The sequence below is a fragment of the Takifugu rubripes genome, chromosome 17 (assembly GCF_901000725.2).
Source record: "Takifugu rubripes chromosome 17, fTakRub1.2, whole genome shotgun sequence".
NCBI classification, from domain to species: domain Eukaryota; kingdom Metazoa; phylum Chordata; class Actinopteri; order Tetraodontiformes; family Tetraodontidae; genus Takifugu; species Takifugu rubripes.
The window spans coordinates 12,280,410-12,303,556 of record NC_042301.1 but is presented as its reverse complement, the minus strand read 5'-3'; the positions used below and the strand labels follow the sequence as shown (position 1 = coordinate 12,303,556).

At 51.5% G+C, this 23,147-nt stretch overlaps 1 protein-coding gene across 9 annotated transcripts in view; it reads left to right on the top strand.

The window, feature by feature from the left end:
* fat1a (FAT atypical cadherin 1a) overlaps window positions 1–19,739 on the top strand; it is a 49,694-nt gene extending 29,955 nt beyond the window's left edge. For 3 of the 9 annotated variants that reach the window (XM_029851360.1, XM_029851363.1, XM_029851359.1), the window contains 20 exons: window positions 295–4,368; window positions 4,709–4,905; window positions 4,989–5,142; window positions 6,144–6,377; window positions 8,598–8,984; window positions 9,071–9,285; window positions 10,160–10,297; window positions 10,380–10,523; window positions 11,490–11,687; window positions 12,135–12,731; window positions 12,878–13,100; window positions 13,185–13,316; window positions 13,393–13,550; window positions 14,053–14,521; window positions 14,886–15,039; window positions 15,115–15,225; window positions 15,303–15,943; window positions 16,032–16,169; window positions 17,530–17,565; window positions 18,176–19,739. In XM_029851360.1, coding sequence (XP_029707220.1) covers window positions 295–4,368; window positions 4,709–4,905; window positions 4,989–5,142; window positions 6,144–6,377; window positions 8,598–8,984; window positions 9,071–9,285; window positions 10,160–10,297; window positions 10,380–10,523; window positions 11,490–11,687; window positions 12,135–12,731; window positions 12,878–13,100; window positions 13,185–13,316; window positions 13,393–13,550; window positions 14,053–14,521; window positions 14,886–15,039; window positions 15,115–15,225; window positions 15,303–15,943; window positions 16,032–16,169; window positions 17,530–17,565; window positions 18,176–18,834 — 9,059 coding nt within the window. In that variant the 3' untranslated portion in view covers window positions 18,835–19,739. Of the gene's footprint in view, window positions 1–294; window positions 4,369–4,708; window positions 4,906–4,988; window positions 5,143–6,143; window positions 6,378–8,597; window positions 8,985–9,070; window positions 9,286–10,159; window positions 10,298–10,379; window positions 10,524–11,489; window positions 11,688–12,134; window positions 12,732–12,877; window positions 13,101–13,184; window positions 13,317–13,392; window positions 13,551–14,052; window positions 14,522–14,885; window positions 15,040–15,114; window positions 15,226–15,302; window positions 15,944–16,031; window positions 16,170–16,324; window positions 17,095–17,130; window positions 17,191–17,529; window positions 17,566–18,175 lie in introns of those variants that run through there. The other 6 variants (XM_003972286.3, XM_029851362.1, XR_003891690.1 and 3 more) reach the window with 5 other exon arrangements.
* The last annotated feature ends 3,408 nt before the right edge of the window (window positions 19,740–23,147 follow it).

The window sequence follows — 23,147 nt, the reverse complement described above, 5'->3', positions numbered from 1 at the left end:
TGAGTCATCTGGACTTATTCTGCCCACTGCATCTTGACCATGAATGGAATACTTTACAAAGAGTGGGAGACTATTGAAGACTTTGTCCTGAGAGAATCTCCCAAGGACGTGGGAGCTGGCTCAGAGTTTCCCATGATGCTATTCTTCTATAATAAGCTCTCACATCAGAACAAGAAACCCACTGCTCTTAATTTATTTGTAATAGCTCCAGTATGCCTGGTTTGCTTTGCAGACGTTGTTTAAATCGCATCAGAAAATGCTAATAAAGACATCTCTTTTTTTTTTGTCTTGCAGGAAATTTCGCAAACACCTTTGCTATCGACCCCGTCCTCGGGACGATTACAGTGGCCAAAGAGTTGGATCGTAACAGCAAAGCCCAGTATGAGCTCACAGTGAAGGCATCTGATCATGGAGCTTCGCCGCTGTCGACAACAGCCGCCGTGCACATCGAGGTCACGGTCTCCGATAATGCCGCACCCCGGTTCACTGAGAAGGACTTCTCTGCAGAGGTCAGCGAATCGGCTCAGCCCGGAAGCTTCGTCAGCCTGGTCACGGCCAGCAGCCAGTCCTCTGTCTTCTATCAAATAAAAGGGGGCAACATCAACGGCGCTTTTGACATCAATCCAAACTCAGGAGTGGTGGTGACCCAGCGACCTTTAGACTACGAGGCAACGCCGCAGTACACGCTCATCATCCAGGGCACCAACATGGCCGGACTGGGCACCAACACCACGCTCTTGGTTCACCTGAAGGATGAAAACGACAACGCTCCCATCTTCACCCAGAAGGAGTTCACGGGCATCATCAGCGAATCGGCCCCAGTTAACAGCGTCGTTCTGACCCGCGAAAACACTCCCTTAGTCATCCGAGCCTCCGATGCCGACGGCGACCAAAACGCCATGCTGGTCTATCAAATCGTCGAACCTTTTGCGCACAACTATTTCGCTATCGACTCAAACACCGGAGCCATCCGAATCACAACAGCTTTGGATTATGAACAGAGAAACGCGTTCCACTTCACGGTCCAAGTCCACGATCTGGGAATGCCCCGCCTCTTCGCAGAGGCCGCCGCCAACGTGACCGTCGAAGTAATAGATGTTAACGACTGTCCTCCAGTTTTTAGCCAGAAAATGTACGAGGCAACTGTCATCGTGCCAACTTACAAAGGAGTGGAAGTTATCCAGATCAACGCTACAGACTCCGACTCTAGGCCCAACTCCAAACTTCTCCTTTCAATCTCTGAAGGGAATATTGGGGAAAAGTTCAGGATGGATCCCGCCACGGGCATGATCTCTGTTCAGAATGTCACACAGCTCAGAAGCAGGTATGAACTGAAGGTCAGGGTTTCAGATGGTAGGTTTGCCAGTGTTGCCAGCGTGAAAATACACGTCAAAGAAAATAAAGAGAGTAGGCTCAAGTTCACCAGGGAGTCCTACAGAGCCTTCGTTCAAGAGAACTCGTCCGAGAGAAAAACACTAGAGGTCATCGCTGCCGTTGGCAATCAAGTGAACGAGCCTTTGTTCTATAAAATTTTGAACCCTGACAAGAAATTTGAAATCAGTCGCACGTCCGGTGTGGTCTCAACCACCGGGATTCCGTTTGATCGTGAGACACAAGACACATTTGAAGTGGTCGTTGAGGTCACCAGAGAGGGTCAGCCTGAAGATGGCGCTCACGTGCTCTTAACCGTGACGGTGGAAGACGCAAATGACAACAAGCCCATGTTTGTGGACCTGCCCTATCACGCCCTCGTGCAGATGGATGCCGAGGAAGGCCAGGTTATCCGACAGGTCACAGCAGTGGACAGAGACATCGGGCAGAATGCGGAAATCCATTATCTCCTGAAGGAAGACCAGGAGCACTTTCAAATAAGCCCATCTGGGGAAATCTCTCTGAAAAAGAAATTGGAGAAGGAGTCGCTCAACACGGACTTTTTCATTGTCGTCGTGGCCCGGGACAACGGAGAGCCGGCACTCTCGGCGGAGGCGGAGGTGCCGGTAACCGTGGTGAACAAAGCCATGCCTGTGTTCGAGAAGGCCTTTTATACCATTGAGATTCCTGAAAACATTCAGCTGCACACACCTGTCCTTCACGTACAGGCCAACGACTCGGAAGGCCCCCGTGTTGTGTACACGATCTCTGAGGGAGATCCTTTCAAGCAGTTTTCGATTGATTTCAACACAGGTGTCGTTCACGTCGTTCAGCCCTTGGACTTTGAGACGCATCCCGCCTACAAGTTGAGTGTGAGGGCCACGGATTCTCTGACCGGAGCTCACTCCGAAGTGTTCGTGGACATCATATTGGAAGACGTCAACGACAACGCCCCGGTGTTCCTGTCAAAGACCTACCGCGCCAACGTCTCGGAGGCCTCCGTCATCGGAACGCACATCCTGCAAGTCGACGCCAAAGACGCCGATACTGGCAACAACCAGGACGTCTTCTTTCAGCTGGTGGAGGAGAAGGGGCGGAGTTCTGACCTTTTCACCATCGACCGTGACACCGGCGTGATCTCCACCGCTCAGGTCCTCGATTACGAGGAGACGCAGCAGCACAAGCTGAGGGTGCGCGCCGTGGACGGAGGCGTTCCGGCCCTCACTAGTGAGGTCCTGGTGACCGTAGATGTTACAGACCTGAACGACAACGCCCCAGAATTCACACAGAACACTTACAACAGCACCATCAGTGAGCTGGCCCCCCGAGGACACTTCATCACCCAAGTCCAGGCCTCCGACGCCGACAGCTCAGACAAAGATAAGCTGCTCTTCTTTTTCACATCCGGCAACGAGGATCTGAACTTCTCCATCGACAAACACACAGGAGCCATCATCGTCTCCAACCACCGGAGGCCCAACCTGCAGCCCTTTTACAACCTCAGCGTGTCGGTGTCCGACGGTGTGTTCAGAGGTTCAGCTGCCGTCCTGGTCACAGTCATCGGCGCCAACTTTCACAACCCCACCTTCACTCAGACGGAGTACGTGGTGGAGCTTGTTGAAAACTCCCCCGTCGGTACTTTGGTCGCCGAGGCAAAGGCCACAGATGGCGACGAAGGAGTTTACGGGCAAATAACGTACCAGATAGTCAATGATTTTGCAAAGGACAAGTTCTCTGTCAATGAAAATGGAGAGATTTTCACTCTGGAGAGCCTTGACCGTGAGAATAACATCGAAAAGGTTGTCCCTATTTCTCTCATCGCCAGAGACGGCGGGGGCAAAGTGGGCTTTTGCGTAGTCAGCGTTATTCTCACCGACGTCAATGACAACGCTCCGCAGTTCAGGGCAGCAGACTACAAATCCACCATCGCATCAGATGCCCCGAGAGGAACCTCGGTGGTCCGAATCGCAGCTTCAGACACGGATGAGGGCAGCAATGCTGACATTGAGTTTTCCATTGAGGCCGATGTTGAAAACGTGGAGGAGAACTTTGAAATCCACCCGACCTCGGGAGTCATCGTGACCAAAGAAAGTCTCATTGGATTGGAAAATGAACTCTATGCGTTCTTTGTGAGAGCCAAGGACACGGGGAACCCACCCAAACATTCCGTTGTTCAGGTTTACATTAGAATTGTTGCTCCTGAGACACCAATTCCAAAATTCAGTGAAGCACAGTACCGCTACACCGTTGCCGAAGACCTTCCCATCGGCACAGAGATCGACGTGATTCAGGCCGAGAGCGAGCAGCCGGTCGTTTACAGTTTGGTAAGAGGCCGCACTCCTGAGAGCAACGTAGACGAAGTCTTTGTTGTGGACAGAGACAGCGGGGCACTGAAACTGCAGAAGAGTCTGGACCACGAGACCACCAAATGGTACCAGTTCGTGTTGCATTCCCAAACCAAGCAGGAGAACTATGACATCGTGGCATCTGCGATCATAAACGTCCAAGTAAAAGATGTTAATGACAACAAACCCGCGTTTGAGTCGGACCCTTACGAGGCCGTGGTGGTGGAAAACCTTCCTAGCGGGACTCAGGTGATCCAAGTGAGAGCCAGCGACCAGGACTCTGGAACTAACGGCCATGTTGTTTACAGCCTGGATGCCAGGCAGAGCTCACAGGAGATCTCAGAACTGTTCGCCGTCAACAGCGAAACAGGATGGGTGACTACTTTGAAAGAGCTGGACCGTGAAAAGATGGAAAAATACACGATCGGCGTCCTAGCCACCGACCAAGGCGACCGAGTCCAACATGTGACTGGTACCAGAGTGGAAGTCACTGTTGCGGACGTGAACGACAACCCACCACGCTTCACGGCGGAGGTCTTTAAGGGCACAGTGAGCGAGGACGATCCTCCTCCCAGCGGGGTCATCGCCATCCTCAGCACCACTGACGACGATTCTGAGGACATCAACAAACAAGTCAACTACTTCATCACAGGTGGGCGTTCGTATGCCTCCACAGTTCAGGGAGATCCTTCCTGCTCGAGATTAATAGAGAGTATCCATTTATATGTTAATATCTTATATTTGAAACAACCATATTATCTGTTTGGGAGTCTCTTTAACCAGACAGACTGCAAAAATCCCAGTCAAATATTTAGGTAGCTAAAATACAATTTGGCAGATGCTAAACAAGATGTACAGACGCGAGTTTGAATAATTAGACGGTGAAATTCTGTTCAATATTCTGAGGAGATGGCTTTTGATGAACCAGGATACTTCCTGGGTTTCTCTGCCTGCTCATGCTAAAGTGCTGTGTCTCTTTCAACACCAATCAGGCGGGGATCCGCTCGGCCAATTTGCCATCGAACACATTCAGAACGAATGGAAGGTCTTTGTCAGAAAGCCCCTGGACCGTGAAGAGAAGGACAATTACCTTCTAAACATCACTGCCAGCGACGGGATCTTCACTGCCAAAGCCACTGTGGAGGTCAAGGTTCTGGATGCCAATGACAACAGCCCTAGATGTGAAAAGGTACTTTCATTTTAGCATTCCAGCCCTCCCCCTCCTTCCCTGTTATTCCCAATAACGCCTCCTTTTTCCGACTCATTCCGCAGGCGCTCTACAGCGAGAGCGTCCCAGAGAACTCCCCTGCTGGCAGACTCATCCTGCAAGTCTCCGCTTCAGATGCTGACATCCGCTCAAACGCACACATCACATACGAGCTGCAGGGAGCTGGATCTGAGCTCTTCATCATTGACTCTGACACAGGTGTGTGTGGGTGTGTGCCAGCATGTTCACGTGTCCTCATATGTATGCAAATATTTTAAATTCGCAGGGTATTGGAATGTTAACTGGTGTTTTTTTTTAAAAACATTGTTTTCTGCACAGACACACAATTTCTCTGCTTTTTTATTTCAAATTTGAGAATGTGGAGGTGTGAGTATTCCATGCAGTGTGTGTCTGTGTGCTTGGGTGTGTGTCTGACTAAATCATCAGTAATGTAGGACACAATCTTATTGTCTTCTGGTGCCCAGTTATTATTTATTTATTCAATTTAAAAGGAGCCAAGAACAGTTCCCTGCAGGGCTCCTGAAAGACCCTCGGCACGACTAAAATATAGAATTGCGTGCTTAAATTGAATTTTCTGACTGCGATGCTGCGTGCCTGCAGATTTCTCCTGGGAGGTCATCTTAAATCAATCCTTTTTTTCTCCATTCCATCTGGCTGCTTACAGAGCAAGAGCAAGCCAAGAAACTCTCTCTAATCAACAAAAAAGCTGATTTTAAACTCAAATATAAAGTTGAGCATTAGTGAGGCCTTAAAACAGATTTACTCGCGATACAGCACATGTGCCCTCACAATGAAAATAAGGACAGAAATCTGCTGAGAGACGTACTAACCCAAACCCGACAGACAATAAGGCAGCAACAGTAGCCAGCTGTCTTCTGGCAACCCCCAATATTGAGTTTCCAGCAGCAGAGCTACGATCCTGGGGAGGGAATGTTACCAGTAGAATTATTGCACATGAGGATTATCAAGGGAGTTTTACAGAGGCTTTGTGGGCCTGTTGGCTTCCTCTCATCGCTGTTAGCTGCCAATTCCAATGGATCAGCCCATCGTGCCGCTTTAATGGCTTAATTATTTCTCTCTTCTGTCCCTTTAAAACTGCTGAGTTTTCGGTTTCATTTCTAGCTTAACTCCCCCTCTCTAGCTGTGAAGTCGTCGTCTCCTCGTTGTCGTGACTCCTGATTTCTGTCTGTCACCTCCAGGAGAGCTGAAAACATCGCAGCCTCTGGACAGAGAGGAGCAGGAAGAGCACCGGTTCACCATGCGAGCGGTGGACGGGGGAGGCCGCTACTGTGAGGCTGACGTCCACGTCAGCGTGGAGGACGTCAACGACAACCCGCCCCAGTTCTCATCCGATCCGTACACCTTCACCGTCTTCGAGAACACTGAGATCGGCACCTACGTGGCCAAACTGCTGGCAAGCGACATCGATGTTGGTGAGTTGTAGCATCAGTTTGTTTAATACAGGCAAGAAATCAGCAGGATGGCATAAAACACCAACCTACACCTATTATTTCCCTCCATACAGACATACTAATGAAGGCATTAGATTGTTGTACTGAAACAAACCACAGTAAATGGATTGCTTATTATCTTTATGCAATTTTCCCGGTGCTAAATGGGAAGAAGGCGGAATTACAAATGTGAAATTTCACAAATGATCAGCCCTTATAATTCGGAGGCCCATAACACTTGAATTAAACTGGCCTCCCTTCAAGCCTCGAGAAGGCTGACCACAACGTTCCGATCGACTGGTGCGGAGCCACACGTTATTCTGAGGTTAATCTTTTCTCTTTTTAGAGAGTGCCAGAACGGAGGCATCCACCGCTGTAGCCCCCCCCCCCCCCCCCCCCCCCCACACCACCTTATTTGAGTTTCCTTTTATTTCAGGCTTGCCATTCCAGATTATACGATATTATACTTTGAGTCTGGTGAGGCAACACACTGTCGCCTTAAGAACCACGATAGGCTGTTTACCATCAGCGGAATGATGCCCTCAGCTTCCAGTTATTATTTCAGCCTCTTGTTTTAGCTCGACTGACAGTTTGACAGACTGAAAAGGATTGTAGAATTGGGTCCTTCACAGAATTATGCTAAAAAGACACTTCCTCCCCAAGGCTTGGCTGGTTCAAAATGCATTTCAGACCTCCAGTATCATGTGTAAGGGTACTTGAAGGTGAGCTGCAGAATGAAACTGGCTGCATGCTATAATTATTTAAACTGAGTGAAAGCAGATGGTCCCTTTTCTTCTTCTCCATTGCTCTCACATCCAGGTTTCACTTGTTGAATATCTTTTGTGGGTTTTTTTTTATTGAAGCAAATCTTAAACTAATTGAACATTTGGCAAGTCCCAAACATCTTGTACCATCTAGATAAAAAATAGTTATTGTGGCTTTGACCTCAATTCATTAGGCTTCTGTCGACTTGATTGTTGCCGTCGGTATGTGAAGCCTAATGGAGCCCTCTCCAAGATTAAAGAGGGGCTTTATCCTCATAGATCTGGGAGTGCATACCACTGCCAGGACTCATTCTTGGCCCTGACTGCGATGTGTCACGTCCTCGATGCCACGGACAGGCCCATTTGTCTCAATACGCAGCCACGGTGCCGCTCGTCAGTGAAGGCTACTGTAGGAAGCAGCGCTCCTCGGCGTGGGAGACACGTCCAAACTGCTGTGCAAGGCCTTCCACACTGGACCGCTACACATTCCTGTTCTGCTTCTGCATAAATCCTGTTTGTTTTCTTGTTACTTTGACCAGAGCATCATATTTATTCCACTATATTGTTGATTTTTTTTAAAAAAAAAGTCTTTATGGGCTCCTTTGTGGAAAGAGTTATCGGTTCTTTCCACAATACCATAGGTTATGATATTGTAGAGAAACAATCCCCGAGAGGAGAGCCATCTCTGGCCTTTTGAAGGCTCTTGTCTGTTTAACATGTTGAGAAAAAGAAAGAGATGGTTGTAGATGCAGTTATTCTCTCAGTGGTTTCAGATGCATGATGGCTATTAGCTGTCATATTTGCATCTTTCCAGCGGACGGATGAAGACAGACAGTCACACCATATATGCGTGAGGCATCATCAGGAGTCGGCACCATTTCCCCTTAAGCAACTGCTTCAAGGATGATCAGAGCAGGAAAATGTGATGGGAATCCATATAAGGAGGGTTCCCCCCTGGTAGCCTCTCCAGCACGATAACGAGATCCTCAGAGGATGGAGGCACTTACCTGATAAATGGGTCTGTAACGGGGGCACCTGCAGAAAGACATTAGGATCATTATTGTGATACGTCTCTGTCTCGTTGCTGGGAGCCCCTTCCAAGTGGGAACACATGACTTATGAGGACGGCGGGCATGAGATGTTTACAGGAAGTATTTATCCAAGGCTGTGGAGATGATTGATGATCTGGAAAACTTTAGGAAGGGTTCGACTTGAATAATTCAGGCATCAACACATCGATCGCAGGATCAATATGCTTGCTCACACCTGTACTTTAAAGTTGTTTTTTGTTTACGCGGCCATCAGGCTTAATGGTGCCTGTAACATTTTACGGGGCGGCTTTATTGCTGAGATGTGGATTGCAGGACTGCAGAGTGGCAGTTTGAGTTGCGATTAATGGTTTGGAAGACCCTAATTCATGCTTTTCCTGACATTTCAGGTCTGAACAGCGACATCGTCTACTCTCTGCTGGATTCTGCCGATGGCTTTTTCTCTATTGACGAGCAAACTGGCGTCATTAGCCTGGAACGCCCCCTGGACCGCGAGCTGCAGGCCACCTATGAGCTCAGGGCCCTGGCCAGTGACCAGGGCTCGCCACGTTTCTCCTCAGTCTGCCTGGTCGTGATCTCCGTCCTGGACATCAACGACAACCCTCCAGTGTTCGAGCACCGCGAATACACGGCGACCGTGTCCGAGGACGTGACCGCGGGCACTCAGCTGCTCAGAGTGCAGGCGGCCAGCCGGGACACCGAGGCTAACGGAGAGATCTCCTACGGCATCATCAGCGGGAACGAACACGGCCTCTTTAGCGTGGACCCACGTAGCGGTATGTTAATTCTAGATGACGTGGAAGTAAACAAACGCCTGTTTTTGGCCTGCCTCACATGTCTCCCACAACCCATCTGTCCTCAGGCGACGTCTTTGTGATCGAGCCGCTGGACTACGAGGCCTCTCACGAATACTACATCACCATCGAGGCTACGGACGGCGGCTCGCCGCCGCTGAGCGACATGGCCACCGTCAACATCAACCTGACCGATGTCAACGACAACCGGCCCGTCTTCAGCCAGGACGTGTACACAGCGGTGGTCAGCGAGGACACCGAGCTGGGGAGGACGGTTGCAACGGTGAGGCCACATCCGCACTTTAACTTTCTCCCTTTTATCCCGCGGCCCAGCACCTTCGCTCCGTCATTATTTACTGCACATTACTCACTGCTTACACTTATCACATATCTGCACCTGTGGAAAGTCACCATCTGGAGGCACAGCTAAATTAGGACCGGCGCTCTTCATCCATATTGCTGCCCCGTCCTCATGCGTTATCTGTCACACATGCTCACACAGTTTAATTGAAAGGCCTTTGATTCATTAAGCCTCTCCCCACGATAAGGCGCTTCCTGCCTTCTGCACACTGCCTTTTCCCTCATCTATTCCCGTCTGTGCCCTCATCTGGCTTCATGCCTCATAAAAGTCTTCTGCTTATGGCCGTTTATCTCAGTGTCTAATGTACCTGAATATAAATTGTCCATCAGAAAATTAGATTTTAATACCTGCCATTGTCTCAGGCTTGTAAATCTCTTTTGTCTGCTGATTTCCCTGGGGGAGCCACTCAGTATGCAGTGGTTGGTGGGTTTTAAGGCTGTGGGTGTTCCTCTGCGTGCACAAATCTGTGCGCGCGCGCGTGTGTGTGTGTTTTTGAAGCAAGAAGAAATAGCGAGTAGAAATAGAAAAGGTTACACGGATCTACTCGGCAATTGTTGAGATCCAGCTCTTTGTTCCTTCGGTCCAAACCTGTTCGTGTCTAAATAATCGAAGTTTGTGTGTCAAAGGTGAATTTACCTTAATTTTCCATTGGTCATAAACTCCATTTACTTAAATCGGAAAAGTGAAACGTTCCCTCTCACAGAATTAAGAGCAGACGCTAAAGTTTTAAAGTTAAAGACCATTTAGAAAACCAGACTGCACCTCCGTGAGTTCAAGGCTTGTTGTTGACTGGCAGGTGAACGCTGAGGATTTGGACGGGCCCTCACACAGTCAGGTGCGCTACTCCATCGTGGCTGGTAACCAAGGCAGCCCCTTCACCATCGACGCCGCCAGAGGGGAGCTGAAAGTTGCTCGTCAGCTCGACAGAGAACGAGTGAGAACAACAACACCGCTGTGATGACTGTCCACAGAATTCCAGGATTCCTTTTCCACAGTGTTCTGTCTCTGTTCGCCAGACTTCGGGCTACACCCTGACAGTGGTGGCATCAGACAGCGGCACGCCTCCTCTTTCCAGCAGCGCCATGATCAACATCGACATCTCCGACGTCAACGACAACCCGCCGCTTTTCTCCCAGGCCAACTACAGCCTTATCATCCAGGTAGGTGTGTGCGTCCGTGTGGACTGCTGAGCTCAAGTGCACGGTGTGGGAGAAAGTGGGGGAAGGTGCAGGGGGAATTGGGATGGGGGGGGGGGGGGTAGAGAAGGATTAACAGGGAGAAATAATGGGAGACTGTGCGACCGGAATTTCAAAAAGCAAGTTGGAAGAGGGAGAAAGAACAGAGGTAAGGACAAGGTGGGAGTGAGGGAATGTGAGACGGAGGCTGAATCTTAAGTATGGAATGCAGGGAAAAGGAAAACAAAGGAAAGGTAGGATTAATTGAGGATAGGAATACAAACAATAATGAGCTCAAGACAGATGGGCTCCAGAAATAAAGGCAACACTTGAGAAGCAGAAGACGATGCCCTTGTGTTCGAGTGCGGGAGATCAAAAATGAGGAAACACAAACAAAACAGTGATTAATTTCCCTCTGCACACTTTGCTCACAGCTCACACAATTACAGATAAAACAAAATCATCCCTCTAAAACTGACAGGGTTGTGCTGGTTGAAGAACCTTGGATTTATATCTGCACTGTAAACAAGTGTAATCAGGAAAAGCAGGAGCGTCCCCACGAAATGATGTTTTCATCTCAGCAGAGGTTCAGATCTGTCAGGGCTGATATTTCATCTGCTTTCAAAGTTCACGTGCTGCATTTATGTTAAGGCTCTGAGGCGAAGGGAGATTTTCTCAGAGGGTGGCTGGAAATGGAACCTGAATATAAGAGGAGAAGGCAACTCCTTCAGACACAACGGGTCAAAGCAACAACGTGATAATACAGCAGCACAAGGGCTGCATGTGTAAATAAGAACCCTTTGACTAGTCGCCCTGTGACACATGACTGGGGTTTTGCTTCCCCCTAGTGGACAAACTGAACATCCAGTTTGTCCACGATGGCCTAAGATGGGAAAACAAACAGGAGAGCGGCGAGAGAACTGTTAAACGGTCCTCTCTGGTTCCCCACAGGAGAACCGACCAAAGGGCACAAGCGTTCTTCAGCTCGCTGTGACGGACCGGGACGCTTCCCACAACGGCCCACCTTTCACCTTTGCCATCGTGGACGGGAACGAGGGCGACGCTTTCCACATCAGCGAGCAGGGAGCTCTCGTGGCCGCGGGGGCGCTGAAAAAGAAAAATGTGGAACACTACTTACTTCAAGCGCAGGTGAGTCACAGCAACCGAGCAGAAACTCTCACAGCAACCGAGAGGCCGCATTGATTTAACGTCAGGCCGGAGTAACCTGATTTATTTGTGTTTCAGAGCCCGCATCTGCGTTAGCATTCGTAGCATGTGTTCACGCTAAAAAGAAGAGAAAAAAGCTTTTCACCTTGTGAATAATTGTGCCCTCAGTGAGCGCCTCACAGCAGAGAACAACCAGAAAACGTTGTGATCAAGTGTGTCGGCGTGTCACTTTAGAAGGAGGACGAGCAAGTGGACAGATGGGATGTGAAATGAAAGCGCGATGTCCTGTTACGCACAAGAGGCACACTCCGATTCGAGTCGGCTTCTGGCGTTTTGCTCCCCTTTTGATGAGGAGTGTTGATAAGCTCCCAGCGTTTTAGCGGTGACGAGCTCGTCTGCCTTCTAATGTCCCTGCCCCTCTCTGTGCAGGTGTCGGACAGCGGCAGACCGCAACTCTTTTCTTCCGCCTTCATCAGCGTCCGCATCATCGAGGAGAGTGTGTACCCTCCCGCCATCCTCCCGCTGGACATCTTTGTCACCACCACTGGTGAGGAATACGCAGGCGGCGTCCTGGGCAAGATCCACGCCACAGACCAGGACATCTATGACACCCTGACCTACAGCCTGGTGCCGTCGTCTTCCTCCCCCTCCGAGGACAGCGCCGCCCTGTTCTCCGTCTCCGCCTCCGATGGTAAAGTCATCGCCCTGTGGCCGCTGGACGTGGGCCACTACCCTCTCAATGTGACGGTGACCGACGGCCATTTTGTGGCGGCCGCTGACGTCAACGTCCACGTCAGGCAAGCGTCCCGCCAGGCTTTGCACAATTCCATCGCAGTCCGATTCGCCAGAATCGCCCCGGAGGAGTTCATCGGGGACTACTGGCGGAACTTTCAGCGCGCGCTTAGGAACATCGCCGGAGTTCGGAGGAACGAAGTGCAGTTAGTGAGTCTGCAGTCTTCGGAACAAGGTGACCTCGATGTGCTGATGACTCTGGAGAGATCTGGGAGTCCGTACCAGTCTCAGGAGGTGAGTGCATGGGATGGAATCTGTGCGGTATGGAATGTGGAAATGGGCCGGCTTGATTAACATGGACAGGCCGGAAGCCTGACCGTCCAACTGCACTCTTTCCGGACCTGTCTTCGGTGTTAACCGCCTGTCCTGTCCATCCTCAGGTTGTCTTCCGTAAGCTAAATTCCTCCGCCGGGGTGATTGAAGAGATGACGGGGGTCCGGATCGTCCGGGTGGTCCAGAAGCTCTGCGCAGGTCTGCAGTGTCCTCTGCGTTTCTGCGACGAGCTGATCACACTGGACAAAAGCTCCATGTCCACTCACAGCACGGCTCGCCTCAGCTTTGTGACCCCGCGACACGTGAGGACGGCAACGTGCCAGTGCGAAGGTACGCCCGCCCCGCCCGCCGTCCGGTGGCCACAACGTCTCCGTCGGGAAGCGCCGTTCTGAGTGTCACCTGCTTTCCTTTCAGGCGACAAATGTCCTGTTCTGAACAACGTGTGTGAGAAGAACCCCTGTCCTGAGGGCATGGAGTGCGTGGAGGACCTCCGAGAGAACAATTACAGTTGTGTGTGTCCAGAGGGCAAGAAGGGCAAATGCTCCGGTAAGAGCAGCCGCATATATTTACCTCTGGCATCACCCGCTCTGTCTGAACGCCCAGTTGTCGCCCCTCCCTTCAGACGGCCACTCTCTGACGTTCAGCGGCAGCAGCTACGTGAAGTACCACCTGATAGAGAACGAGAACAAAGAGCTGCTGAAGCTCTCCCTCAGGCTCCGGACCTTCTCCAGCCACGCCACCGTCATGTACGCCAAAGGAACCGACTACAGCATCCTGGAGGTGGGTCCGAGGGGAGTCTGGAAAATGAATCCCCCGGCTTTTCAGAGGAGGGTCGGACGTGCACGTCGGCCTCTCCCGAGCACGTGCAGCCATCTGTTCTAGGCCACGACAGCGGCAGGTTCAAAAGGTCAAACAGTTTCGCATGAGAGGCGGCTGGAATGTGGCGGTGGCTTGAAGAGCAGCTATTTTAATAGCGGGAGGCAAACAGAAAGTAGTTTTCCAAACATTCCTCTGAGAGTCCGTCTGGTGCCCGACGCCGGAGCCGAGGCTGCCCTGCTCAGAGGCACTCTTTGTTTGATCCATCCAGACAGATGCGGCTGTTATTTAAAGCTAATAAAGGGGTCAGTCATCGTTAAAGATGGCATCATTACATAATAATAACGATGAGCGCGTGGAGATAAAAGGATGCGCTCGTTTGGAACCTGAACCCGCTCCTCTCATTAAGATAATGAAACGACGTGATGGGATTTAAACCGGTCTGCTTTTTATCGTCTGGGGGCAGATCGTGAACGGCCGGCTGCAGTACAAGTTCGACTGCGGCAGCGGCCCCGGGCTGGTGTCCGTGCACAGCGCTCAGGTCAACGACGGCGAGTGGCACACGGTCTCCCTGGAGGTGGACGGCAACTACGCCAAGCTGGTGCTGGACCGGGTTCACGCGGCGTCGGGCACCGCCCCGGGCACCCTGAGGACCCTCAACCTGGACAACCGCATTTACTTCGGCGGCCACGTGCGCCAGCACGGCTCAGTCCGGCACGGACGCAGCCTGCCCGTCGCCAACGGGCTGCGCGGCTGCCTGGAGGCCATCAGCCTGAACGGCCAGGAGCTGCCTCTCAACACCAAAGCCCAGCGCGCCCACGCCGTGCTGGAGGACATCGTGGACGTGTCTCCGGGCTGCGCGCTCGCACCCGCCGAGAGCTGCTCCAGCAACCCCTGCAGCAACGGAGGGAGCTGCACCTCGCTGCCAAACGGAGGTACGGGATCATTCCGCGATCACTCCTCGTTAACTTCAAGCTGCCTTTTTCTCCCGTATTAAAAAATCATGTTGCTTTTCCAACTGGAACACAGCGACCTCCCAGGCTCGGCGCTCCCGTCCTTCACTCTCTCCACACTCAGACTTTAACATTAAAAGCTGCTTCGCATGCAGGGGGTTGGCTCCCTCTCCCCCGCGGGCTTTTTGTTGCGGGATGTTTGCAGCCGCTCTAACATCTGCACTTTTTCAATAATGCAGTTTCCCAGACGAGCCGTCGAGGTAGAAGTCGTCTGTTTTCGCCGCTTCCTCCCCTGGCTGAAGGTTAACCTTTGGAAATCTTTGTCGCCCTCTTCTGAATTATTCAGGTTACTTCTGCAAGTGTCCCGCCTCCTTCATGGGCACCCACTGCGAGGTCGGCATCAGCCCCTGTGCCTCCAACCCGTGCCTGTACGGGGGCACCTGCGTTCCCCGTGCGGAGGACTTCTACTGCCAGTGCAGGGGCCAGTACTCAGGACAACGGTACGGCGGCGCCCTCGGCATGGCGAGCCTTTCAGTTAGCGTGTGAGGTGGTGACGCCCGTTGTGTTGCGTTCAGGTGCCAGCTGGGGCCGTACTGCAGAGACAACCCCTGCAAGAACAGCGGCAAGTGCATCGACAGTCTGGACGGTCCCGTGTGCGAGTGCGAACCCGGTTTCCAAGGAGACAGGTAAGTCGGCGAGGCGCCGTCCTGCGGCGGATTCCCGATCCCGCGCGACAGCCTTGAGACGCACGTGTTCCTTTCAGGTGTCTGAGCGACGTGGACGAGTGCGTGAAGGACCCGTGCGCCAACGGCGGCCAGTGCCAGAACACCTACGGCTCCTACAGGTGCAACTGCTCGCTGGGTTTCGGGGGGCAGGCGTGCGAACTCCTCACAGACGTCCGCAACGAATTGATCTCCACCGCCTGGAACATCGGCCTGGAAGAGGTGATCGGCATCGTGGTCTTCGTCTCCAGCATCTTCATCCTCGTGCTCCTCTTCATCATCATCCGCAAGAGGGCCTGCCGCAGCAGGTCAACGGCCGGCGGCGACAAGCCACCGGGGGGCTCCAGCGTGCCCCACTCCTTCCTCCAGAGGCCCTACTTTGACTCCAAACTCAACAAGAACATTTACTCGGACATCCCGCCGCAGGTCCCCGTGAGGCCCATCTCCTACACCCCCAGCATTCCCAGCGACTCCAGGAACAACCTGGACAGGAACTCCTTCGAGGGCTCGGCCATCCCGGAGCATCCAGAGTTCAGCACCTTCAACCCCGACTCTGTGCACGGACACAGGAAGACGGTGGCCGTCTGCAGCGTCGCCCCCAATCTGCCCCCTCCCCCGCCCTCCAACTCCGTCTCCGACAGCGATTCCATTCAGAAGCCAAACTGGGACTACGACTACGACGGTAAAGCCGCAGGTTCTCCTGCTGTCGAGAATTCACCCCGTTCTGCTTTGATCTCTTTGATGATCCCAAAACGCGCTTCCTCTCGCAGCTAAAGTGGTGGATCTGGACCCGTGCCTGACCAAAAAGCCCCTGGAGGACAGCGCCTGTCACCCCTACAACACCCGGGGCAGCATGTCCGAGGTCCAGTCCCTCAGCTCCTTCCAGTCGGAGTCCTGCGACGATAACGGTGAGCCGCAGCGCCGCCACGGGCGCTCTCGACCTTCAACCTTTGCCAGCTTTTATGCTAACACTGTTTCTCTGCATGCTGAGTCCGAGGCTCTGACGTGGAGACTCAGGAGGTCACCTGTTCTCTTTCTCTTCCCTTGTGCTACGGGGCTTCAGCTCCCATTTGGATCAAATCGGTCCACAGATCCAGAACAAGGTTTTAAATATGGGGGGACCGGCCCGTAAGTCCTCAGTCGCTGTCGGTACGGATGGAAGCGGCGGGATTCTCCCGGGATTAGCGTTATCCCAACCCAAGAGTTTGATGACTTGTGTCGTGGTTCACGTGTTTTGATTTTTTCTTTTTTCTTTTGTTTACGAGCATGTTTGTTCTCTGTTTCCATCTCCGTCAGCTTCAAACGGATGTTTAGCACGAGCATCCAGGATCGTATCACAGGGGTATAAACACCTTCTCTACGTTCTGCCTGTCTCATTATCGGAGAAACCTCCAGAAGTCATCAAACCCTCCGTTTCTGTAGCTCCAAACGGGCCTTTGTATTCTCACCTTTGTATTTCCTTCTTATCCAATCGGATCACACTCCTGCCCGCGGGGAATTCCGCCGGTTCTTCCATCTGTATGGTCAGCGGCACCCTGTAGCCTCTCAGTATCTTGTTGTTGTTGTGGTGTTATCTCACACAATCCCAGCCAGACCCCCCCCCCCCCTGCACTCCATGTTGCCTTCCATCAGTGTGTCGTGCCATAAACACCCCCCCCCCCTCCTTCAACACACACACACACTGATGCAAACTAAAAGTGTGCCTCTCAGCTGGGTGGGAAGTGTCTCACTCCCACCTCTATGACCTCCTCATCTGTTTGTTGGGTTTCTTTTTTTATTTTTGCTTTTCCAACTCTAAAAGCATTTGTGCTAATGCTAGCTCTCTCCCGCCCACTCTCCCCCCCCCCCCCCCCCCCCGCCTCTCACAAGCCTCCATAGTGACGGTAATCCACCTTGTCAGCCCTGTTGTTGACACGGTGGGAGGAGAAGGTACTCTTTTATTGCTCTCATCTCTCACTACTGTCGTCCTGGGTGTCGGGAGTTTAGCGGCTACAACCGCCATTTGAGTTTTCTCGCACAGACTTTATCTTGAAAACGCCGAGCCGCCAGACTTTAATTGGGTTTAATCGAGAGCAGAAACCGGCAGAGTTCAAGTTTGAGCGGCGGCCGGCTGATTCCTGAGGAAGTCTGTCTGAGAAAAGAGCAGAGGTGTCCATCAGTCAGCGTCCTCTCCATCCTCACGGTTGCTTTGATTCATGGCCGACTTGTTCTTTCCTGTCAGATCTAAACCTGTTTTCTCTCTTTCTCCTCCTCCTCCTCCTCCTAAAGAGTCTTTTTTGGCTCATGATCTGAAGAACCCGAGAGGTGACTGTTTTTTACATCTGTGTTTGCGTGGTGTGCACCGACCCCGTTAACCTCAGCTAACCTTAGCGCTGCGTGAGGCGGCGGTTGAAGGCCGCCGCCGCTGCTCACGGCGTCCTCTTAGATTCCTCGTAATCCCATAAAAGCTCCCCCCTGCATGGCTTTGACGGTGACTAAGTGGAATCTTTTGTTAAGTGGTTGAAATTCCCGTCGTTCCTTTTTGCTACAATTTCCTAAAATACTGTTAATTCTTTCCTGGCGTTATTATTTTCTGTTTTATTGTACGTTGTCAAGTAGTGGTATCAGATAGACGAGGTGGGCGGGGCTTATCGACTGACATCACCGTCTCCTCACTCTACTAGAAGCTAAAAAGGCTCGTTTACAGCAGATTTTTTAGTAATTCTGCAGGATTCCGTGTGCATGATGCTGGAAATCGAGCGATTTGGCATGATAACAGGACGCCAGTGTGTTAAACACGTTCTCCTGATTGTTGTTCATTAACCAACTCATGGCGCCGGTGTGTTGTGCTACCACTGCATGGTGTGGGCTCACTTTCTGTGTGGATCCCTCCGATCCGGCGCCGACATTAACGATGGTTCTCCTCCGCCGGCAGGATACCACTGGGACACGTCTGATTGGATGCCGAGTGTTCAGCTTCCTGGAATCCAGGAGTTTCCGCAGTATGAGGTTGTGGAGACGCCCGCCCCACTGTACAGCGACCCAAACGCCATCGACACGGACTACTACCCCGGTGGCTTCGACATCGAGAGCGACTTTCCTCCCCCGCCGGAGGACTTCCCCGCCAACGAGGACCTGCCGCCGCCACCGTTGCCAGAGTACGGCGACCGCTGCGACACGCTGCGGCCCCTGGGCAGGAATTTGGATCCAGCTGCCGGCAGTCCGGGCGGCTCCCCTGGGATCCGCCAGCGCCCAGCTTTGCCCCAGCTCTACAGCCTTAACAAGTACCTGCCGCAGCACAGCTACGCCAGCGACGCCGAGGGGCAGGAGGCCACCGCCGCCTCCGCCGCCTCCGCCCTGGGCACCGGCGGCTACAGAGGGGCCTTCCCTCTGGGCTGTAGTCGGGACTTTGACTCCTCGGCTCTGGACAGCATGTCCATGTCTCTCTACACGTCTACGGCGTCCTGCTCAGACATGTCGGCGTGCTGCGAGGAGTCTGAAGTGATGATAAGCGACTACGAGAGCGGCGACGAGGGCCAATTTGAGCGTCTGGTCATCCCGGGGCTGGACTCCCAACAGCACACTGAAGTCTGACACTGGATCCAAACAAAAGTGCCTGAAAGTACAAACCCGACCTGTTAGAGCTCACCCAGCACCCACACACACACACACACATACACACATCACGGAGTGGGCGGTGCCTCACAGCAGGAAGGTCCTGGGTTCAAAGCCCCCGGGGGCTTTCCTGTGTTCTCTCCGTGTCTGCCTGGTTCTGCCCGGTCCAAACATGAATTTGGAAGACTGAGGTGAATCGGCAACACTAAATTGTGTGTGTGTGTGTGGTTGTCTGTGTCTATACACCCCCCCCCCCCCCCCCCCCCCCCCAAAAAAAAATAACGCAGTAGATGTCTGAAGGATCCACATTTTAATGTACAAGAGAAAAAAAGAATGATGGAAAAAAAAAAATGTTGTCCGAGATGCAAAATCTTTGTTTCTATGGGGAAAAAAAAAGACGAGCAAACTGTTTTTATACGAGTTCCTTCGTTTCAGTGTAAATTTAACTGTACAGTTTTGATTTTGCTAGGTTTTGTAGATATTCTGAGCTTTTATTTTCAACCAGAGCTAAATGGTGTGACGTTATCGGCCTTACTGTGCGTTCATTCACTAAAGATTTGAAAGAAAAGACGAGCGTGGCTCCTCCCGATCACTCGTAAAACTGTCTCCTGCTCATTTTAAAAGGGTCTCAGATCAGCGGTCGCATATTCGTGTGGGTTTTCTTTTCTTTTTATTTTTTTTATGTTTGTAAATTTTGACTTTGGAACCTCTTTATTTTTCCACCGGAGAAAAATGGGACCCAGTATATTTATAGTGCAGATCGTCCACGGATGCGTGGTTTCCAGTGTCCGTGTCTGTGAGCAGTGCTACGGTCTTGTCAAGGTTTTTATTGAATACTGCCACGAGCTCACGCTTTCCTACGGCAATAAATTATTCCTAAAAAATACTCCTGCTGTCTGACTGCACTTACTTCCTGTTTACAGCCCGGACGTGCCCCTCGGCCGTATGTGGAGCTGCCTCTCCTACCTCATGGTGCTTGACTTCCTGGTTTGAGGCCATTGGCCCCGCCCACGACTCCTGCTGGGCTCAGTGGGCGGGGCTTCCCTGTGACCTAAGGTTCTATCTATCTATCTATCTATCTATCTATCTATCTATCTATCTATCTATCTATCTATCTATCTATCTATCTATCTATCTATCTATCTATCTATCTATCTATCTATCTATCTATCTATCTATCTATCTATCTATCTATCTATCTATCTATCTAATCTATCTATCTATCTATCTATCTATCTATCTATCTATCTATCTAAAATAGGACAGAAAATGGGGTAAATTGTTCTTACATGGGAACTAAAACAACAGATGTAAAGTCAACATGTCAGAAACTGACAGGAGCCTAAAATTAAAGTCCAAAATGTCGAGTCAGAAATAGCTTTAGTTTTAAATGTTTTCCTTAAACATGAGAAATCATCAACTGTTTGCTGTTCAGCTGACCTTTGACCTTGGCGTTCTCATTCCCAGAGTATCACCGAAAAGTGAAACCAAACGTTCATTTTTAGTGGATATTTCGAGGTTTGAACCAGTAATTCTGATGCAGCGAAAGTATCAACCTTTCAAACTCATCTCTGTGGATTTTATTCCCCTTTAAATAAAATAACTGGGAGCTTCTGGCTTCCAGTTTTAGCGTGTTCCTCCAGTTCCTTTTAGGATCAAATCATTTTTAATGCGTTCAAACATTTAAACGTTTCTGTTCTGACAACAATACCTGAGGTGTAATTCCCCAGAAAGACCACAAGATGGCGGCATTGGTAAAGTTCTGAAGGCCCAGAGCGGCAGAACCGACTAATGGTGCTGCTGGCTGCGGGAATCCTTCTGGCTCAGCTCAAATGTGATTAATGGATCAGCTGATGTGGAGACATGAAAGGGATGTTTTCATCGTGCGTTCTCCACCGACTTCATCGAAGTTCTTCTCCCAGAACAGTCTGAGTCCGTCAGAGGCTCGACAGCAGGTCGACACACGGAACCAAGGACGGAGGATCAGACGGATTCACGTCTGGGGGGGAGACTAAGGAAAAGGCTTCACTGGGGTGTTCACGTGAAGGGGGGGGGGGGGGGGGGGGTGATCCCCTCTGGTTCTTTTCTGTGGTTTCACAGGAGTTCTGGCAACAGTCAGAACCAACAGCCAGTCCGTTTGTAGCTTCCAGTGACAGAACTCGTCTTTGCGCTTAAAACCAGTGTTAAAAGAGGCGGGGCTTATTGCGACCACCACCAGGGGGCGATAGAACACCCAACCCATCCATCTATATATGGTCCATATGAATTGGGGCTAATTTATGTGCCAAAAACACACAAAAGACAAGAATCGGGCCCTGAAGGCAGCAGCAACAAGCGCTTCCACCTTCTGACGCTTGCTGGCAGGATCACGTGCGAGCGATGACGGGCAGAGAGACTCGCACGCAGAGCCCGCTGACCCCGGTAATCCGCTTTCTTCATCTATTTCCTGGGTGGAGCTCTGCTGTTGTCATAGCAACGGCCCGAGAGAGGCGGATGGAGAGGGAGAGGGTGGATGGATGGGTAGGTGGAGGGGGGGTACTTTCTGTTTTCCTTTGGTGGCTTCTGGTCCTCCTCAGGTCTGACCTTTGCCCTCTCCTTCCATCACATGTTTAGCACCCCCCCGCCCCCCCCCCCAACCCTCCTGCCTGGACCCTCTGGTCCGGATGGTGTGATGAAACCCCTCCAGGTCTCCCTCTTGTCTCCATCACGTCTTCCTTTTTATTGTCCAGCAACAGTTGGACAAATGTCTCTCTGGAAGTGGGAGGGTGGTGCAAACGTGAGCTGCTCATTTAGCGAGTTTGGCTAACGACGCCGACGTAGCACACGCCTAAATCTGACGCCTTTATGAATCATCCATGCAGGAAATAAACTCCTTTGACTCATCGGTGGTTCGGTCACAGCCCGACTTACGAGAGCAGACGCTTATTGTGTTTTTGAACCGGACGGACTCAGTAAAAGGCAACACATCCGGCGAAGGTTCCGAGCTTCAATTCCAATTAGTTGGAGTTGAAGGGGAAAACTTTCTCTGACCTTCGCTTCCAAAAAGGGCGTAACTTTACAAAGGCAGTAAAGGATTACTAATGAGCTAGCATGGCGCTGCGGCGCCGCCTGCGCAGGGTGAGGAAATTTGTCTCCAACGAGCAAACAAACAGCTTAATTAAGGACTCGATCTGCAATGATATCATAAACCGCACCATTGTCTGTCTGATTAAAGAGTCATTTGTTTCATTTTTTCCTTTGTTCTGCTTCATCACATGTGCCAAGCTGCTACCGGGGCTATCACGACAAATGATTCAAGCTGGCCCTCCTGGAGGTGCTCATCTAATCTGAATAGTGACCCCAAATAGATGCTAAGTGCAGGATGCTAGCTAGCGGCTAGCTGAAAAGGCAGCGCCAAGGACCGGGAGGACGAGCTCATCTGCTACATAACAGGAACCATCAATGATTCATGGTTCCATCTCCGTTCGGTGGATCCTGTGACCACCACTCAAACACTTCCAGGTCAGTTCACTCAAGAACCTCCAGAAGTGGAACGAGCCGCCCGTTTCCAAGCCGACAGCGAGTCCTGGATTCTTTCCGCGCTTCTGCTCATCGGACCCGGGCAGCTAAAGGCTCCAGTAACTGACCCGATCGGGGAGAACCCAAACATGGCCACCATGGCGCTGGGCTGACTGGAGGGGGCTCACCAGAGAGGTGCGGTGGGGGACGTGGCGGCGTGGGGGGGGGGGGTCAAGCACGTCAGGGTTCACACGCTTCAGCCTGCGAGACCACACGTGGGCCCAGAGAGCCGCCAGTGATCCAGAGAAGTGGGCGAAGGTGTTACTGAGCCTCGAGAGCTGCCCGTGAGCCCCCATGGCCGCCGGGGGTGTGGGAACACCGGGGGGGGGGGGGGGTAAAAAGCTGGTGATCTGCGTAATAATCAGTAAAAAGGTAATAAAGACAGAAAGGATAAGTGGCCTCTCATTCGTGAAATAAAGACTAAAAATACTCAGTAATCTGTTCCTTTACTTTCTTCTCACGAGAGCGGAGCCGCACATCTGGCGGGCTGATGTGATTGGCTCCAGAAATACGTGAGAAATATGTGTAAAGTCTTAGGATCGCATCTGACGTTTCCCACGACAGCTGTGCCAGTGCGTGTGCGTGTGCCCGAGCGCCTATACTGTATATAGTGGGGGTGGATGACCCATTTACTGTTAGGGGACAATAAGGGCCGTCCTTTGTGCGGAATCCGCGCTCATTTCGCCATTTAAGCCACTTTATTGCTTCAATAATTATCAACCCGTTTGCATTAA